This window comes from Grampus griseus (genome assembly GCF_964374135.1).
Source record: "Grampus griseus genome assembly, chromosome: 10".
In the NCBI taxonomy this organism is placed as follows: domain Eukaryota; kingdom Metazoa; phylum Chordata; class Mammalia; order Artiodactyla; family Delphinidae; genus Grampus; species Grampus griseus.
The window spans coordinates 101,660,811-101,681,029 of NC_139004.1; the positions used below are offsets into that span (position 1 = coordinate 101,660,811).

Below are 20,219 nucleotides of genomic sequence, written 5' to 3' on the forward strand. Positions count from 1 at the left end.
GCGGGACCGGACATAGGGAGTCAGAGTGGGACCTGCAGGCCCTGGGACCGCCCGTCACCTTCCCCCCGCGATCAGTGCTCGGACGCTGGGACAGTCCCATGTTCTGGCTTGCTGTCCCCTGGCTGGAGTTGTTTCCCTCCTGAACCCGCAGCTCTTTATTCACACGTTACTTTCTCGGGGTGTGGGGGGGGCCTTCCTCAGCCTTAGACCTTATCTGAAGGTCCCCACTCAGCATTTCCTACGCGGTTCCCTTCTCCCCCTCCCCGGCCCCAAGCACCTAACATCAACTAATGCTGTAGAATTTATGCACAGGCAGGCCTCAGAGACGGCGTGGGTTCGGCAGTACAGTGCGAATATCGCGATAAAACAAGTCGCAGGAACTTTTTGGTTTCCCGGGGCATATAAAAGCTACATTTATATTATCCTATAGTCTATTAAGTGTGCAATAGTGTTATGGCTAAAGAAACAATGTACAGACCTTAATTAAAAAGGACTTTATAGCTAAAATATGCTAACCGACCTCTGAGCCTTCAGTGAGTCATGGCAGTAACTTCAAAGGTCCCTGATCACAGACACCCTAACAAGTACATATAATAATGACGAAAAAGTCTGAACTATTGCGAGAATTACCAGAACGTGACCCAGAGACATGAAGTGAACAAATGCTGTTAGGAAAATGGCAGTGACAGAATCTCTCGACACACGGTTGCCACGAACCTTCAGGTTGTAAAAACGAGGGATCTGCGAAGCGCAACATCTCCGAGCTGTGCCTGTACTCATTTCCATCTTTGTGAGTCTCTCTCTCAGGGCCCAGCTCGTGGTGGGAGCTCAGTGAATGGTGGGTGGATGAGTGATCCAGGGACCCCTCCCCAGCCCCCCCGCCCGCTGCCCTTATTCTGTAGGCTCACATGCCTGGTGCCGAGGACAGGGCCGGGGGGATGGTCAGGCCTGAACAGCGGGTGCTCCTCCAAAGCCCCCTCAGCTCCAGCCTGTTCAACCCCAGGCTGGCCAAACCTTCTCAATTTCAAAGGAAAAAACAGATCCAAGTGCCTCTTTCCTGTACTTAAACATTGGCTACTCGCTGAAGGAGCCGAGTCTGGCCATCTGTGGGCTGTGACCTCGGGGTCAGCCCAGGGTTGTCTCTTGGCTGGAAGATGCCGGTCAGGCAGCGAGTGCGGCTCTGAATTGGCTCTCGTGTGTTGTAGATCTTTGCTCAGACACAGAATTCCTTGTGATCCATCCGTGCTGGGATTCCAGAGCCGCAAGCCAGTCAGGTGTGGCCCCTGAGACTTGTGGTCTCACCAGGGGACCCTGAGGAAGATATATCCTTGCCACACATCCTGGTGCAAATCCGTTTCACTTTATACGTCTCCAAAGCCAGAGGCTGCCCAGGACGTGTTTGCAGAGTCGGTCACTGGCGAGGCCAGGCACTAAAACGGGGCTGACCTGTCGGAGTGACAAAGTGGGACTGCACTCTGGCCTGACCCCAGTCCTCTGAGCTGGGCATCAGCCGTGCAGCTCACTGCCAGAAGGTGACAGGCTGGGGCTTGAATGGAGCTGCCTCCTGACTCGTGTGCTGGGGAGAGGCTGCACAGCGTCTGGCGAGGCCGGTGGGCTTTAAAATCAGACCAGAGAGTCCCACCCCTAAACCTGTGTGACCTTGGGCAAGCAACATAACATCTCTGAGCCTCAGCCTCCCCGTTTGGGGATGATGCTCTTGCCATTGGCAGGACCAGTGAACCTGTGAGCATGATTGATGCTTTGTTCATTCCCCCCCCACCCGCCCCCGCCCCGCCCCGGGGAGGAAGAGGAAGGGAAGAACGTTAGTTTTCCGCCCTGGATCGCATCTGGGGGACAGAGTGGGGCCTCTAGAATACGCACTTTGTTCTGCCCGCCCACAGTCACAGCTCCCGACTCGTGTCCACAATGGTTGTAAACTCCTTTGCATCCCCAGGTGATCATGCTGACCTGCATTTAGAATTTGGGACCTGCTTTGGTCCAGAGTTCTCCGGGGGCGAGGGAGGTGGGAGTTTGCTGACTGCATCAGGCGGGCCAGGTGGGCTCGGCGGCAGTACCGACACCCCTGCACAGTAAGGGCTCACTTCGCGCTCACGCAGTGTGTGCATCGCAGTGGGCTGAGGGCCCCACTTCGTCGTTATCTTCCTTCCAAGACTTGGGCGGTGGAGCGGCCCCCAAGTTGAACGTGGGCAGAGAAGCAGAGCTGGCAGATCACGTTCTAACCATTCAAGCTTCTGCCCCCAGAACTGTCACGAGTGACTTGTCACATTTCACTGGCCAAAGCAAGTGATGCCCTCACTCCTGACTGCAAGGGCCAGAGAAGCTCAGTCCTTCCTCCTGGACCCGTGCCTGGGGAAGTACGGATACTGCTGAGCTCAGGTTCCTGCCTGAGTGACACGAACCAGGCCCCTTAAAATGCTCTCACGCGACCCTTATTTAAAACAGAGCCCTGGAAGGAGGATCTCGTGCAATTCCCACTTCACGTGGAGAAACTCCAGAAAGTGGGTGACTTGCCTGGGCGGAGGTGGGTTGGAGTCCGGGCTGTGGGAGCCGGGCGTCCATTCGGGCCGGGAGGGCGGGGTGAACCTCGGTCTAGGGGAATGAGGCCGCTCCCCCACGGGCCCTGGGGAGCAGAGCTGCTCAGGTGCGCGCAGCAGGAGGTGGGCTTTTGGAGTGGAATCCTAGGGGCCTGCCGCTGAGCCACCGAGGACCTCTGTCCCTTCCCTCCCCCGGGACCCGTCCTCACCCTCAGTGGGTGGATGGCAGCCCCCATCACCGGGGTGGTCAAGGCCAGCTGAGAGCTTTGCCATCCCAGTGGCTCTGGGACACTTTGGGGTGTAATTGGCGTTCCTGTTGAACCACGAGGCGGGGCATCCTGGAGGGGCTGAGGTGGGCATGGGGCGGGGGGAGGTGGCAGGATTTGGAGAGGGGAGGGCTGAGTGGAGGAGAGCAGCCTGGCTCGGGTGGGGAGGCCGAGGGCAGGGCCCCCCAGCCTCGGCACTGCTGACATTTGGGGCCAGATCGCTCCTTCTTGGGGGGCTGCCCAGTGCACCCTGGGGTGTTCGGCAGCACCCCAAGCTCTACACACTAGACGCCAGTTGCGCCCCCCGCAGTGTGACAACCAAAAATGCTTCCAGACCCCGCCAAGGCCCCCGTTGAGGACCACGGACTGGAGCAGGAGGCCAGGTTGCATAGGGCTGGGGGCACCTTGCTGGCTGGCAGTAGTGACCATCCGTTCGCGACTTGCCCCCCACTGGCTCGCCGGGACCCCTACGAGCTTACAAGGCAGCCGGCAGGTCCGCTGCACCGTGTGGTCAGGGGCGACCCCGCCCAGTCCGGGGTGCAGCCATAGCGGGTAACCTCGGCTTCTTGCAGGTTCCGGTCTCCAGCCATCGCAACCCCCTGCTGGACCTGGCCGCCTATGACCAGCAGGGCCGCAGGTTCGACAACTTCAGCTCGCTGAGCGTCCAGTGGGAGTCCACCAGGCCGTCGCTGGCCAGCATCGAGCTGGACCCGCCCTTACAGCTGGTGCCCCGGGACGATGGGAGCGGCCAAAAGAAGTTGCACGGTGAGCGGGTGGCGAGCGGCGGCCCCAGACAGACGAGCCGCGCGCCGAGGGGGCCGGCAGCTGTGGATGGAGGGCTGCGACCCCCTCTGTCCAGGGCCAAAGCTCAGGGAGCCTCAGGACTCTCCTTTAATCCTCCCACGCCTGTGACGTAGGAATGGCCTCTCTGTGTGGGAGATGGGCAGACAGCTCGGGGCACACGGCGGCTGAATCTCAAACCCAGGTTGTACACAGACCGGCCTGGCGCCGACGCCCTGTGACGCTGCCATCACAGACCCCTCGGCAGCCGGGAGCTGAGCTGTCTCCTGCAGCTCCTCTAAGCTGCCCCGGGAACCTAGCTCAGGGCCCGTTAACTCTTAGGGTGCACACGGTGTAAACGAAGCCCATCACCTATTGTTAGGGCTGTGGGAGATCTAACGCTGCAAATTAGACAGAGGGAAGGAGGGGCCGCCTCACAGATACAGCAGCGGGGCCCAAACCCGACGCCGCTTTCTCTCCCGCACTCAGGTTTGCAGGCCATTTCAGTTCACCAGGCCTCGGGCACCACGGCCATCTCTGCCACTGCCACTGGCTACCAGCAGTCCCACCTGGACATGGCCAGAGTGAAGCAGCCGGTACTGACCAGAGCCCTGGGGGGCCGGGGAGCCCTGCTGCTTCTGCTTCTCCTGTGCTGTGCCCGGCGTCCCAGGGTCCTGAGCCCCTCGCTGGGCTGCACCCCGGTCACCCCCCGCTCCATGATCAGGGGTGCCTCCTCACCAGGCTCCCTGCCTCAGTCTCCCCCGCTGCACACCCTGCACGCAGGCAACGGGGGGATCCAGCTGAAAGGCAGAGGGACCTCGCCACACGCCGTCTCTGGCGCACGCCTCGGGGGCCCTCAGGCCTTTGGGCCGCAGCCTCTTCCCCGCCGCGGCCCCAGCTGAGTGTGCAGAGCTGGTTCAGCCCCATCCCCTAAGCCCGCAGCTCCCACTGCCTGCAACGCCGTCCCACTTTCCTGGGGTGCGTGTCAGTCGTCCATCCCGGGAGCCTGGCAGGTGGGATGAGGCGCCCACCTGGGCAGGACTTCAGGAGGCCTCGCAGGGCTGTGGTCTCAAAGCACGATGGGTGTTACTGGGCTCGTGTCCCCGACATAATGAGGTCCTGCGGGGCGGGGGGGCGCCAGCCCCTGGGGCCACTCGTCCTGCTCTTCTGGGGGAGGCCGTGGGCTGGCCTGAGGTGGCCCCCAGCCCCCCTGGGTCTGACAGTGCTGGCTTTGCCCGTTCAGCACCATCCCCTCATGCCCGTGTCGGCCTCCATCGAACTCTTGCTGGTGGAAGACGTGAGGGTCAGTCCAGAAGAGGTGGCCATCTACAACCACCCGGGCGTGCAGGTACAGCCTCCCCCCTGCTCCAGTGCCTGGGTGTGACCCCTGGGGGACCCCAGGCCTCTGACACCAGCTGGCCCCTCCTAACAGGCAGAGCTGCACGTCCGAGAAGGCTCTGGCTACTTCTTCCTCAACACCAGCAGCGCGGATGTGGTCAGGGTGGCCTATCAGGAAGCCCGGGGCATCGCCACGGTGAGTGGGGCCCTGCCCCCGCCTCCCTCTTCGTGCTAGTGAGCAGATTGTTGCCGCAGCTGGCCCTTAGTCTCGGCTGGTGTGTTGGACGGTCTTCAGATTCCCTGATTCGCTGTTTGTGAAACTCACGAGCTACCTTTGTGGTTTGTATTCCATCTCCACAAACTACCCGCACTGTAGTTACCTAGTAATAATAATTAGTATTTAATAATTAAATTTAATAATTAATTGAACTTAATAATTATATAATAATTATTATTACCTAGTAATAATATTTTCATCTTAATTGGTTTCCTTTCAATTAAGATGAAAATATTATTACATGAGTACCAGTATAAGAACCATAAGGAAATTGCCTTTAAAGATGTATCAGCTTTCTCTGTTTCTCCATGTTCCTTCCCTGACCCTCTCCCTAGCTGTGCCCATGGTGTGGAAGAATTGAGCATTCTGCTCTTTTCAGTGCTTTTATTCTAAGGGTTTTTTTCTCCGTGTTGCTATGTAGGCTGGCTGATTATTTTCTCACAGTCATGTGTACTCAGCCATTCTCTCCTTGTAGAGCATTTAGGTGGTTTAATTTTTTTTATTTTTAAAGAATCGCCCTATGATCATGACAAAGAGTAAAGGCAAACAGACACCAACGTCCTAAATTCTGCATATTGGCACAGTGAGTTATTATGCTGTCGTGAAAACTGAACTTTCTTTAAAAGGAAACTCTGACCGCTGAGTGTGTCAAACCACTGCTGTGAGTCGCAATTGCAGGCAGCCAAGAACCAAGAGACCGTGACACCCATGCGGTGTCCTGAAATTGCAGCTCTGCTGCGGCCTTTGGGTTGCTCAGAGCCTAAGACCTGCTTTCCCCTGGTGAAGGCTGGTTGCCAGGTGTTGGGGGAGTTTTCCAGTCATCCCAGCACCGAGCGAGACTTGTCCTGGACTCGAGAGAGGCGGGGGCACTCCGTGCTTGACACATGGTGCGGGTTCCTGTGGTGCAGCCAGGGAAGCCAGGAGAAAGCCATCCTGCCATCCTGCTGCCCGCGCTTGCTTTCAGCATAGCCTGTCCTTGCGGGGGAGCCCTCACCACTGGCGAGAGCACAAAACACGCATTCCAGGGACTTAGCCTTCACAGAGACTGGTCCCACAATCTCCTTTCAGAAACACAGCCCGGCTGCCTTGCCCATGGTTGTGCAGTAAATAAATGTGTGTCGTAGCCGGGAATTAGGAGTATGTCACCTCACTCTCCGCAGGGTTTCCAGCCATGACTCCCCACTGGTCCCTTTCTCTGACTTTCTTTTTGCCTCTGTTGACTGTCTTGATACAGTGGCCATGACATGAGTTGTCTCTGAAGTGGGACAGGTGTAGAGTAAGTGAGGCAAATGAGCAGGGTGTGAGGAACATACTGGGAGGAGCTGGGCTAACCGTCACCAGATGCTTAGCTTCAGCGTTGGAGGTAATAGGGCGTGGTGGGGACTGCGGTAAACTAGACGGCAGAGACTGTAGCTAAGGGACAGCTGGCCCGCACCCTCGCCAACTTTTATTATTTTTAATATCAGTTTTATTGAGGTATCTTTCACATACCATACAATTCACCCACTTAATGTCACAATTCAGTGGTTTTTAGTGTACTCATAGATGCAGGCAACCATCACCGCAGTTAGTTTTAGGTTTTTTTATCACCTCAAAAAACCCCCAAATACCTTAGTAATCACCTCCCTATTCTTACACACACACACATAGGAAAGGGTGTTGGATTTTGTCAAATGCCTTTTCTGTGTCTCTTAAAATAATCTTTTTTTTGTTTGTTTTTTATTCTATTGATATCATGTGTTACGTTAATTGGCTTTCAGATATTAAACCAACCTTGCATTCTGGGATAAACCCTACTTGCTCATGGTATATAATTCTTTTTACGTGTAACTGGTTAAAGTTTGCTGGTATTTTGTTGAGTTTATGTTCATATTCGTGAGAGATTTTGGTTTGTGATTTTCTTTTTTGTGATGTCTTTGCCTGGTTTGGGTATCAGGGTGATATCACCCTCATAGAATGACTTAGAAATGTTCCCTCTTCTAATTTTTGGAAGAGTCTGGGTAGAATTGGTAACAGTAACTCTTGAATGTTTGGTAGAGTTAACCAGTGGAGCCTTCTGGTCACGGGCTTTCCTCATGGGTAGTTTTTGATATGAATTCAAACTCTTCACTTCTTACATGTCTATCCAGATTGTTTGTTTCTTTTTGAGTCAGTTTTGGTAGCATGTGTCTTTCTAGGATGATCTAGTTTTTTTGTTGTTTTGTTTTCCTAACATTTTCTTACCTTCCTCCAGTGGGCGACTTTGGTCTTTAGCTGTCTTGTTGGAAGGATGCTTTCTCACAGGGCAGCCCCTCGGTGAAGGGCGAGGAAGCACGTCATAACATTCCTGTTTTTCTCAGAGGCAGAATTACAGATGTTGGGACCTTTTGGGTTTATCACCATAGATCAGAGCAAGAAAAAGCCATCTCTCGGCACCTGTGGACAAATGTGTGTCGTTAGAGGGAGCTTGGGGGCAGCTGGATGCCTGAGATGGTAGGAAGCTCTCCCCCATGCACTTATATTCCCTCTATAAAAGAAAGAATAATTCCCTGGCCATTCCTCTTCCATGTAAGTAAGTGTTCACTGTCAAATCCTTAACATTAAAGGGAAAACCTCAAATTGTAAATGATTCCAACTGCTTGAAATATGCCTTTTTTTGCTTTATCTCTGGAGATTAAAAATAACTCCCCTGTTATATAAAAGAGGGAAATTTCAAGTTCAGAAAAATGTGTGCAGTGCTAACAAAACTTGGGCACCTTTTTACTCACATTTACCTTGCACCACACGTTTTGAGTGAGCCCTGAGGGCAGCCCTGTGGCCGGAAAGAGACCCTTCTTCCAAGAACAAGAGGTTCTGACAGTCTGTGATGGACTAGGCTGCTGCTTCAGGTAGTGAGCTCCCCGTCTCTGGAGGCATTCAAACAGAGGCTAGCATGCTTGTCCGACTCAAGATGGGATTCCAGCGTCAGAGTCAGGTTTCCCAAAACCTACGAACCCCTGCTTAGCCTAGCAATGTCCTACAATGTGCAGTCCCTGTCAGCAACAGACTCTAGGCTTCTCCCGGCCAAGACAAGCCTGACATCCCCAGTTTACAGATGGTCCCAAAGAGTTATAGCAGTTCCCTCTCCAGGTTGTAGGACTGGCCTTCGCCCACATGTGTCATCCTCCGTGGCTCTTGTTGAGTGGGGCTAAGTGCCCCACTGCAGACACGACACCAGGACACGTCTGGCACCGAGTTCAGGACGTGCCAGCTGTGCCTGACGTTCAGTGCCCGATCCACCAGGATCGTGTTTGCCCAGAAGGTATCCTGGAGGCGCCTTGGCCGCCAGGCTCTCTGCTTCCCCCCACCTCAGGCCTGTGCAGAGACCACTGCGGCTCCAGGTGGAATTAGGTTCTGGTTCCCTTTGCCTCTTCTGTAAAGTGTGGGAGGGATTTTTCATGGAGTGTTGACAGCCGATGACAGCTCCTTGCAGCTTCTCGGAGGGCTGTTTCTGAAGGACGTTTACACGTTTCTATGGCATTTTCCATCTGCTAATTAGCAGCATTCTCATTTCCTTTAATCACAGAGGGGAGGAAGCCCACAACATTTCTTCAATTAGCTCAGAGAGAATTGTTTCTTTCTTTCCTATTGATACCCATTTGGAGGCAAGAATGGCTGGTGGTGTGTGTTGGCTTCCAAGCGTCTCTGGAAGGGAGTCTGGCGCTCACACACCGCACGGGGGCTGTGGTGGGGTGGTTATGCCCCCACCATGCACCCAGGGCTGTGCAGGCTCACACAGACCCAAACCCTCTGCAATGCACCTCTCTTTCCTTCTTGGCGAGTTTACACATAGGAGCGTTTACCTGATTCAAACTCAGGGTTTCTGTCTTCTCACCAGTTCTTAACATTTCAAAATAAGCCCTCCACGCAGAAGCTGTGTGATTATAAGATCGGCAGCTGGGAAGCAACCTAGCGCGTGCTGAGCCCTCACGCCTTTCATTAACGCATTCACCCTGCAAAGGTGCGTGCCCGTCACTTGCCAGGCCTGGTCCGGGCTCCAGGGCTCCAGCGGGGAGCAGACAGGGCCTCTCTGGGTCCTGGGATATGCGGCTGGTCACGGTGACGTTGTACCTCTGAGGAGGTGCATCAGAAGGGGGTCCTTCCTTGGGTTGGGGCAGGTGGTAAGTGGTAGCCATGGGGCGTGAACTCGGGTGTGTCCCGCCTGCGGTGTGTTCGCCTGCGGGAAGCCTCCGGGCTGGCTGGGGCCCTTGGATGAAGTTTCTTATCTCAGTGTGACCCTGGTCATCCCCCACCAGCCTCAAGGGCGTCCATGTCTGCCGGGGGCATGGATCCCCACCCTCTCGCATGGCACGGCCTGGCCAGCACGAGACATCGACGGGCACGCATGGGAAATGGAAGCGGATGGTGCCAGCGATGTTCGGAAGTATCTTCAGGGTCCTTGCTCCTCTGTAGTGAACACGTGTGAAGTGTGATGGGCCCTGGGAAGCGAGGGGCCGTGATGACGCAGCGGCCCCTCGGGGCTTGGCGGGTGCAGGTGGAGGGCGCGAGCAGAGCGGCCCCGGCTCCACACATGGCATCTTAATGCACAATAACGCGTTCCCGTCTCCAAAGAGATGACAGGACTTCTCCTGGGCTCTCAGTGGGCACCTTTACCCCTTGGGAACGAGAATTCATGCTGGGCGTGGGTTTACCCACCTCCCCTCCTGCACGTGCATCCCTCACACGTCCGTCAGGAAGCAGGTGGGTCTGGAGCCTGGAGAAGAGGGTGGTGACACATACACGGTCGGCGGGGGGGGACAGGATCCCACCCCCGCCACCCCCACCCCTGTGCCATCTGCTGGCCGGCACGTCCCCTCGTTTCCTCCAGTGGTTTGTCTCTGGAGTGACGGGTGGGCACGCCCGTAAAGCACTGTTCATTGTCCAGTGGGCTGGCAGGAGCTGATGTGTGGACGGGCCACGCGGCCCTTTGGTGGGTGGCAGCCTGACGCCGTCTCCCGCTCCATCATCCGGAAGGCGCCTGGACGTCCAGCTGCTGGGAAATCAAGCGGAAAAGGAATCGATTTCCCCACCGCCATTTATGTCTTTGTTTAAAATGCGCAAAGTGGCTCTTTCGAAGGAGAGAAAAAGAAGAGGGAACGCCTCCATGCGCCCCCCGCGCGGGTCTGGCCCCGTAGGTACAGCGAGCGCGTCATTTCTCTGCGTTATGAAGGACGTGTCACTCCTGACAGCGGCAGCTTTTGCAGGAGGATCAGATTAGAGCTCTCGCTTCTCCCTGTGATTTTTAAATGGGTTCTCTCTGGGGGATGCGTAATAAGCCAAGTGAATCGTCCTCCGCAAAACTGGAGCCCTGTGGCCTCCAGTCCTCGGCGTATTTGATAGCAGGCTGGCGTGGCCCTGGGTCAAACTACACAGCCGTTGTTCGGAGCGCCAGCGTGATTTCCACTCTGGAATCTTTATTAAGCGACTTGAGTCCTTGTGTGAAATACCCTGGGCCCCCTTCATCTGTGGATGTACCTGTGAGCCCAGTGCTGCTGGCAGAGTTCTCAAGCCCCTGCCGCCTCCCCTGCCCGACGGTTCCTTTCTGGCTGCTGGTGGCATCCAGCTCTGCGAAGTGGCTGAGTGTGGGAGAAGAAGCCCTAAACTGGGGGCTCGGGCACCGTGTTCCCTCCCCAGTGCTGCCCCTTCAAGGCTGGGTTCCCACCCTGGGTGGGCCTGTCTCCCCATGTGTTCACTGAAGGATGTGGGCCAGAATCAGCACTTCCCAAATAGATGATGGTACCTGGGGTTTGCAGACCCCTTTTTTCAAAAATTCCCACGTGTTGACAAAGCCAGGGCTGAAGCTGAGCTGAGGCAGGTGCAGGTCTCCTTACATTAACCAGCGCCTTGGAGCTGTGACCCTGGATCTCAGTGTACTCAACACGCTGGGCGGGGGCCGAGTCTTGGCCAGGTGTGAGGCTCGGTCCTGAGGCTGCATTAGGGGAGAAGACAGCCTGGGGGAGGTTGCACAGGGAGGTCTACATCGAGTTGGAGTGAAGAGTGGTACAGCTGCAGCAGGAGAAGAGAGCAGAGGGGCAAAGGTCCCGACCTTCCAGATCAGGGGAGATTTTACCGAGGAGGGACACTTGAATGGGACCGAGGGTGAGTGGGAGCCAGCAGGTGGGCACAGGGGGAGGACAAGCCCCCACATCTCAAAGGTGGACTATGCAGCCCTGAGGCGGGTGGACAGGCGCCAGATGGCTGGAGTGTGATGGCCATGGGGGAGGGTGTTTTGCGGTGAAACCAGAGTCCTGGGCAAGGGCCAGATCGTGCCAGGTTCTTATAGGATGTGTTAAGGATGTGGGCTCACTCTGGGCAGCCTTTGAAGGCTTCTAACCTGGGTGCAATAGGATAGTATTTGGTTGTCTCCTGACGTTTTTCCCCCACAGGTTCTTGACATTGAAATTGTAGCTTTGCCAACACTGAGCAGTTCACTGTACCCACCGCCCATCTCCCACCCCCGGTGAATATAAGACCACAAATCTCAGGCAGCAAAGCCAGGGCCAGGTAGAGATGGGAGGCAGCCGCGGGCCCACCCACTAGCTCCATGACATGCCTCCACCTGCCCAGCCCCCAAGACCACTCAGTTGAGATGCACGCCTAAGCAACATGACAAGTTACCACGAGTCCATCCCCAACGTGAGAGAGTGGTGATGATGCAGTTTGTCTGGGGAGAGACTTTTCTGAAGGTGGGATCCCTGGAAGAAGGTAGAGAGAGAAGAAGACTTAAAGGGGGCCTTTGGCAGTGAAAGCGTGGAAGACAGGAGCTTAGATGAATTCCTGCACTCCAAACATTTTATGAGGGCTCTACTGCAAACACAGCAGAGGTTGAGGTGAATGTGGGGATGGGCAAGATTCAGAGAGCTCGCACTGAAGACTTGGTGGCCTCCTCGGCCCGTTCCCAGGTTCTGAGAGTCTGTGGGCTCAGATTAGGATTTCTCAGTGAGAGCTTCATTTGGAAAACAGTGGTCTCACCCTCTACCAGCCCCTGACTTGCAGTTTCACAGGAGACCCCATGGGATGCTCTTCTCTTATGGGAGCTGCAGGGGCAGGTGGCCTGGACAGGAGATACGGAACCCTGGGTGTGAGTCCTCACTCTGCCAAGCTCTGACCAACCCCACCTTGAAGCAGCTTCCATTTTCTTCTCTGTAAATTGTGCAAAGTTGAAATAAATGCTCTCTGAGATCTATCCTGGCTCTAACGTTTTACATCCCAAGCCCCTCCCCTGGCTGGCAGTGGGTACTCGTGATGAGGAGTGGGCAGGGCAACGTTAGGGTTTTCCAAGCCCTGGTCTGCAGTCTCTGGGAGACAGTGTCCCACGGGCGACAGGCTGCTGCCGTGAGCAGCTGTGTAACCGCACCCACCTCTGACCTTGCAGGTGCACCCTTTGCTCCCGGGCACCTCAACCATCATGATCCACGACTTGTGCTTAGCCTTCCCGGCCCCGGCAAAGGCTGACGTTTATGTCTCGGACATTCAGGAGCTGTACATCCGCGTGGTGGACAAGGTCAGTGTCAACTTCCCGATACGGCTCCCTCCCTGCGGAGGCCTGGAGAACGATGGGGGTTCAGGGGGTGTTTTCCTCGTGTCCACCTGCAGCTCGCAGTGCTGTTTCACCCAGCATTCTGGGCTCAGTGCAGAGCGGCCTCCGAGGGTATCCGTCTTCATCTCAGTTGACACCTGTAAAACCTGGCTGTAAATCCCGCCGGAAGTTGTCCCCACGTTAGCTGCAGCTTGGGAATTCCTGTCCTCTGACTGGTGCAAGTTACTAACCAGCCCGGTGCATGCATTGCTGAATGTGAATTTTCTCCCCAGTATGTACATTTTGGATTCTTAGAAATTTCAGTGGCAGATGAGTAAGATGTACTAACGCCGAGTGCTTTCGCAAAATGAATACATAATAGATCTGGGCTTTTCTTTAATGTAAAGAGGGATTTTACTCCAAATACCTGAAGTAACTGCAGTGAGGCTTAAAGAGGGATGCTGTCAGAGTCCTGTCTTCCTGGGGGGAGAGAACAGTTGGTAATTAGAGGGGGACATTCAAGCAACTTGGACTCCTTAAAAGTCAATATTCTCTTAGCCTCAGGTAGTCCTCCTCTGATCTCATTTCCTCTGGTGATTTGCTTCCAGACTTGAGTTCTTTCACTAAGCATTTCTGACTCATGTTTCCCAGAGTTCTCGCTGTATATATTACGTGCCAGGTGTGAACTCTTGGGTCACTGAGCCCTTTTTAACCCCCACTGTACGCCTGTTGCTATTCTAAGCTATGGATTGTCTCTCTAAGGAGATGTTAGTTCTCTCTTTTTATTGGATTATAGTTGATTTACAATGTTGTGTTAGTTTTTGGTGTACAGCACAGTGATTCAGTTATACATACATATATGCTTTTTCAGATTCTTTTCCATTATGGGTTATTGTGAGATATTGAATATAACCCCTGTACTATACAGTAAATCCAGTTGTTTATCTACTTTATACATAGTAATGTGTATCTGTTAATCCCATACTTCTAATTTATCCCCCCCCAAGATTGTTAGTTCTCTCAGAGTGGGATGTGTCATTTATGCGTCGACGTATCCCTGAGGCCTCTTGAATACAGAAAGCACGTAACCGATTTTCATTTGTTCATGGGCTGATAGTCTGAAGGTCAACTTGGGTCTGTGGGTTTGAGGTTGTTGATGCTTTTGCAGAGAGCCGTAGGGTACCACAGGTGGTGGCATGGGTCATTCGAAGGCCACCCCTGAGTCTCTGTCCCCCTTGATGTAGGTGGAGATTGGGAAGACGGTCAAGGCATATGTTCGTGTGCTGGACTTCCACAAGAAGCCCTTCCTGGCCAAGTACTTGGCCTTCATGGACCTGAAGCTCCGGGCAGCCTCCCAGATCGTCACGTTGGTGTGAGTCCTTGCAGGATCAGGGGTCAGAGGAGGGCATCTCAGGGCATTGCCGACAGGTCTGTCGGGGAAGAAGTCCCAGCCCCTCCCTCTGTTCCAGGGCCCTCGACGAGGCCCCAGACGACTACACCGCCGTGTTCCGCGTCCATGGCGTGGCCATTGGCCAGACCAGTCTCACCGCAACCGTGACCGATAAGGCTGGACAGAGAATCAACTCGGCCCCACAGCAGATTGAGGTAAAGCTGTCCCTCTTCATGCTTCATGGCCTCAGCCCAGCCCCTGTTGCATGTTGGGGCTTTTCTGTGATAGGCTGGGCGTTTTAGGGGCAGCCCAGGAAGCCACGTGGAGGGGCCGTATTAAACTGCCCTACTGTGTCTTCTGATGAAAAGGGGGCCTTCACTGGTCCCGGGGACCTGGGGCCGCAGGAGGGAGGGGCCTGGGTTACCTCAGTCTCTCCGGGACGGAGCGGGTGTGGCGTGGCTCAGGGGAGGGGAGCTACTGCCGCACAGCAAGGGGGTGGCTGGGGAGGAGTGCGGACCGGCCTGGGCTCGTGTGCAGAGGTGCCCATTGACAGTCGGGGCCTTAGAGGCGGTGCGCTCCTCGAGGGAACTCTGGGAGCAGCCGTTCTGGGTGAGGGAGCTCCAGGGCCCCGAGACCGTCTCAACTGTGACGGGAGCCCCACAGCCGCCAGGGCCAGGAAGTCGTGTCCGAGTTTATTCTTCGGCAGCACTAAACTGGTCCTGCCCCCTCCTCCACCATCTCGGCCACATGGGCCGGGGGCTTGGTGTTGGCGGGTGTGGTTGGTGCTTCTAGATGGCAGTGCACCTTTCTTCTACTGCTGAGAAGAAAGTCCTGTCTGCCTGTAAATGACGCAGCCATACGGAGACGACTCCTCACGCACAAAGCAGCCCCGGGCCGACTGGCACACTTGCGGCAAAGCAGGGGTTGTAGGGGTACAGGAGGAGGACTGGGGGCTTTGCACTGCTGCAGAGACGGGGACATCGTCGTCCCTGCCCCTCGAGTCCTGCTTTCCTCCTCTGGAAAATGTTGAGGCCGTCGAAGTAGAGGGCTCTTCTAAGGCAATTAGTCAGTAGGAATCTGGAGACATTTAGTGGAGAGACGACCCCTTCCAAAGAGGAGTTGGGGAAATCTCGAAAGCAGTGGGTTGGAAGCTTGGACGCGTGTCAGATCTCGTGGTGACTTGTTGAAACACATTGCAGGACCCCACCTCCGACTGGCGGGGCCGGGGCAGGCCGGGGAGCGGGCATTTCTACAGTTCCCGGGTGGCTTCCGCAGGAGCAGAACACGGCCCTGAGGACCGCAGATCCTCGGGCCCAGGGGTGGGATGAGGTCTCGTGGGGGCTGCTCGGGCTCCCCCAGGCTTGGCCGGGACCCCAGGCGCTCGCCGGCGCCCCCTTCAGAGGAGTGATGTCTGCGCACCGTGCTTCTCTGGAATTGAATGTGACTGTGTCCGGCTGCAGGAGCTTGGAACACAACGGGCCCCTTTCTCCCTTGTGTCTCCACACCCAGGTCTTTCCCCCGTTTAGGTTGATACCCAGGAAGGTGACGCTGATTATCGGGGCCACGATGCAGGTAGGAACCAAAGGCCACACCCCCGCCCCACCCCCACCCGCGGCCGTGTCCCCTGCCTGGGGCTTCAGAACGGGCTGTGGAGAGTGCTGGGGTGTTGGCACCCTTGCCCCCGAGGGTGAGGCGTGGGCCGGCCGGGGGACGGGCTGACGGGCGCTGCTCTTCTCCCTCCAGATCACCTCCGAGGGCGGCCCCCAGCCTCAGTCCAACATCCTCTTCTCCATCAGCAATGAGAGCGTGGCGCTGGTGGGCAGCACCGGGCTTGTGCGAGGCCTCTCCGTGGGCCACGGCGCCGTGTCGGGGGTCGTGCAGGCTGTGGATGCCGAGAGCGGCAGGCTCGTCGTCGTGTCACAGGTAAGGGCGTGGGCTGCACCGCAGCGGGCACCTTCCGAATCCGCCCTGGACACAGCCTCGCGGGTGAGGCTCGTTGCTCCCCAGGCAGCTGGCGGGGTTGGTGACCCGGGCTGGGAGGAAGCCCTGCCTGCTGGGCTGGGGCTCTTGCCAAGGGCCGCCCTCTCCCAGGGTCTTGCTTCTGCCCTCTGAGCCCAAGCCCCTGCCTGTCACCTACCCCCACCAGGGCCAGCCCTGCACTCGTACCCCCGAGGTTGCCCTCCTCCAGACTGAGGCTCCCCGGCTGCTCCTTAAGGGGAAGGGTCCCCAAGCCCCACGCCCGGGGCCATTCCAGTGCAGGCTGACAGTAGCCGTTGTGCCAGCGGACTCTGCTTTACGTGCCTCCCCGAGTCCTCTCCGGACCCTCTGCTCTGCTCATGTGCAGGTGATGGGCCCAAGGGACGGGCTAGTGACCCACGGCCACCACACGGCTGCTCTAGGACCCGACCTAGTATTGCCAGCATCAGAGCCCTCCCACCTTCAGGTCTTCTTTTCCAGCTGGGCTTGGAGATGTTCTCCTAGCAGAGTTGGGCTGCTCTAGGCTCGGACACACTTGCTGGGTTATGGTGTATGTTTTTGGAGGCATGTGCTGACTTGGCTGCTGTACACGAGGGTAACTGGACACCAGTAGTGTTTCAGACCTGGATTTATATTTCCAGGCGAAAAAGAAAGCCTGAGTCATCCGCCAGAATCTTTGCTCAGCTAGAAGTAAAGTCATCTCCCCCGCCTCCTCGCTGGAGTGGGGGACATTTCCTGACCAATTTCCTGGGTCAGCAGAGATTCTGGAGGCCGACTCAGGGGAAGCCTCACCCAGGAGGGTCCCCCTATCCCATATCGGTGGCCCTGACTCCAAGCAGGTGAAAGCAGGTGTCTCTAAGTCTGATCGTTTCTGCCTTTCCCAGGGCCAGGCACTTCCGTGGGCCTCTGGGAAGGACAGGGCAGAGCATGTCCGCCTCTCGAGAAGAGCTCAGGGTGCTTGGATTCTTCCCCGTGTCCTTGGCCTGCCGCGACCTGCAGGAGCGTCAGCTTGGTGGTCAGGCCACGGTGGAACCCCAGCTCGAAGAGGGCGTTTTGTCCTGGGTGGTGTGGCTGTGGACAGAAACTGGGCTCCTGACAGCAGTCCGGGAGCACCGCCGAGTTAGGAGCACCTGAACACACAGCTCTGGGGCGCTGGGACCCTCTGGAGGGGGTGGGGCTGACTTTGACCCGACACTGAGTGCATCGATTTACTCCTTTCCCAGCAGTTCCACTCTCTCTCCAAGTATCCCGCTTACACCACAAAGTCCTTTTGAATCACTGGGTGGATACTCCAAGTTTACCTATCTATTTTATAAAGACGAGAAACCACTGGGCATAGGAGAGTAAAATTAAGGACCAAGGAGGCCCTGCTTTGTTTCTCTCTAAAGAAAGGGTTGCAGCCTCAGGAATGGGCTTGTTTTTCTCCTCCTGGGGCCCCGCGTGGCTGACACAGCTGACACAGCAACTGGCTGGGGATTGGTCTAGAGGACACAAGGCCATGCAGTCCCTCCTGGCCACCCTCCTCTCTAGGCCGACCTCACTGGGCCACCTCTCTGCGTCTCCCATCTGGCAGGCTGGAGGAGGGGCCGGGGCAAGGCCCCGGTGCCCCTTGGTAGATGGAAAGGCTGCACCGCCAGCTCCATCTGAAAGGCGTCTCCTTGAGCCCAGGCAGGTGGGGGCTCAGCCTGAGGCCCTGAGGTCCGCGTGTCCCAGAAGGGTACGCGACTCTGGTCAGAAGCTCACGGTTCCATCTGTGCGATTCGGGTCACCCTAAGAATCAGCTCCCAAAGCCGAGGAATAGTCCAGGACTAGCAAGGGAAGACAGCAGTGAGAAGGATGCAGGGAAGGAAGGGAAGGGAGGCTAGCTGGGCACCTACTACGTGCCAGGAGTTAGCCCACATCACAAGGCACAGGAGATGGGCTCACATGAGTGTATGTACAAAGGACTTAAGGGTTTTAGCAGCCTGGGTTCAGCATGTGTCAGCAGCACTACAAAGAAGCCAGTAAAGTTAGTCTTTGGCCAAATTAACAGGAGTATAGAATTCAGAAGGAAGGAGGATATAGTCTATTCTAAGCACACTCTACCTGGCTCCTGCATTTGTCCCGGTACTCTGCTCAGAGACAGACAGGCTGGATTTGGGGTTGGGAGGTCTGGAGACCTGTCCTGTGAGGGCTGCCTGGCCTAGAGAGGAACAGTCCCTGGTCAGTGTCCCCAAGTCTCTGCAGTGCTGACCTGGAGCATCTGGATCGGACAGGTCTGTAGGTTCAGAGGACCAGGCTGGCACCCCCAGGGGCAGGGAAGAGGCAGCAGCCAGGTCCACGTGGGGCGAGCCACCCGCCAAGCCAGGCCTCCTAGGGAGGAGGAGCATCATGGGTGCCTTCTGACCCGTGACTCTGAGCTGGCCTTGGCAGGAGCCTCCTTCCTGGGGGAGGGGTGTCCCTTCCCCAAACTCCTGTCACTAGCACATAGCGCCTGCCCACAGTCAGCCTGAGCCCCAAGCCCTCTTCCTAGGACCTCGTGGAGGTGGAGGTGTTGCTGCTCCAGGCCGTGAGGATCCGTGCCCCCATCACCCGGATGAGGACGGAGACCCAGGTGAGGCGGGAACCTCTCCAGGCCCTCCTGTCTGAGCTCCCGGAGCAGCCTCTCGGCAGGGCTCAGGCCCTGAGTTCTGCTTCAGAATGAGCTGTGCCCTCTGCTGGGACAGTTCTCCATGCCCTTCACCTGCTGAACCCTGTTTACCTGGGGGTCCAGCTTCACTCCCCTGCCTTTCCTGCGGCAGCCCAAAGGCTCCCTGCCATTCTCCCCAACGGCGCCATCTCCTCTTACGCACGGCGCTTACGCCTGTCGCCCCGTGTGGGTGCCGTCAGCAGGTGATGCCTGTGTCTCCACCAGTCTGTCGCCCTCCCGCACCTAAACTGGCACCTGGCGCCTCTCGGGAGCCGGTGTTTGGACGGTGCGTAGCTTTCTCGGTGCTTTCTGTGTGTTAGTCCACATGGGGCACATAACAGCCCCGAGAGGTAGCTCCGGGGTCACGTCCACGTCACAGAAGAGGAGGTGCGCACGTGGCAGACTTAGGGCGTCCGCACCACTGGCAAGCGCGGGACGAGGCGCCGACCCACAGCCTGGCTCAGGTCCGCCCCCGCCTTTCGCCACGTCACCTCCACGCGCTCCCTCTGGTCGGCGCTCGGTCAGTTCAGATTGTCGGAGACCGAGTCCACCCCTTGTGAGCAGGGACCCCCGCTAGACTGAGAAAGAGGGGAGCAGGGTAAGCTGTGTGGCGGGGGCTGGGAGCGCTGCAGGTGTCCCAGAGCTAGAGGCAGTCGTTTAGGAATGGGGTCTCCCGGCCGAGCTGCGACAGCCCGCAGCCCAAGAAGGACGGGAGGTGCGGGGCTGGTGCTGTGTTCCGCTCGGTCCTTTGCTGTTTTGTCAGGCCTCCTGGGACCTATGCTGCACCTGCCGCTGCTTAGGGAGGAATTGGGTGCGGCTCCCATTGCCCCGCGGAGACGGGGAAGCACCCAGCAGCGGGCGGCAGCTCAGGCAGTGCCCCGGAGCATCCGGGGGGTGGGGCTCCGGCCGCTGGACCCCGGCAGTCACAGGCCTGGCTTCTCCCCGCAGATGCCTGTCTACGTCACCGGGATCACCAACAACCAGAACCCTTTCTCCTTCGGCAATGCCGTGCCGGGCCTGACCTTCCACTGGTCTGTCACCAAGCGAGACATCTTGGACGTCCGGGGGCGGCACCACGAGGTACCCACCCTCCCAGAGTCCCCCGACTCCATCCCAGACAGTGTTGGGGTGGGAGGGTTCTCACCACGTGTCTTGCACTTCACGCCCTCCTGTGGCTCCCTGACTCCTTCTCCCAAGGCTGCGGCCACACTGTCGCTCCCCGGTACCCCTCCCGGCCTCTCAGTCTTGCTCGTGTCCAGGAACCAGGTCGCCCAGCTCCCCCCTCGCGGTTCCCAGGACAGTCCGCAGCCTTTTCATTTTAAGTACATTCTTGCCGACCAGCCGCGCTGCACAGGGGCTTAGTGACCTGCTAGCGGAAGGCAGCAAAAACGACAGCCTGGTGGGGATGTCACAGAAGTTCCAGAACGTCTC

The 20,219-nt window shown here is 57.0% G+C and overlaps 1 protein-coding gene across 1 annotated transcript in view; it reads left to right on the forward strand.

The window, feature by feature from the left end:
* NUP210 (nucleoporin 210) overlaps positions 1-20,219 on the forward strand; it is a gene marked incomplete at its 5' end in the record, with an annotated part of 98,567 nt that overhangs the window by 58,028 nt on the left and 20,320 nt on the right. The window contains 11 exons of the mRNA XM_082662779.1: positions 3,394-3,586; positions 4,091-4,197; positions 4,845-4,949; positions 5,034-5,135; positions 12,610-12,738; positions 13,998-14,125; positions 14,223-14,358; positions 15,653-15,715; positions 15,887-16,066; positions 18,633-18,713; positions 19,737-19,868. Coding sequence (XP_082518905.1) covers positions 3,394-3,586; positions 4,091-4,197; positions 4,845-4,949; positions 5,034-5,135; positions 12,610-12,738; positions 13,998-14,125; positions 14,223-14,358; positions 15,653-15,715; positions 15,887-16,066; positions 18,633-18,713; positions 19,737-19,868 — 1,356 coding nt within the window. The remainder of the gene's footprint in view (positions 1-3,393; positions 3,587-4,090; positions 4,198-4,844; positions 4,950-5,033; positions 5,136-12,609; positions 12,739-13,997; positions 14,126-14,222; positions 14,359-15,652; positions 15,716-15,886; positions 16,067-18,632; positions 18,714-19,736; positions 19,869-20,219) is intronic.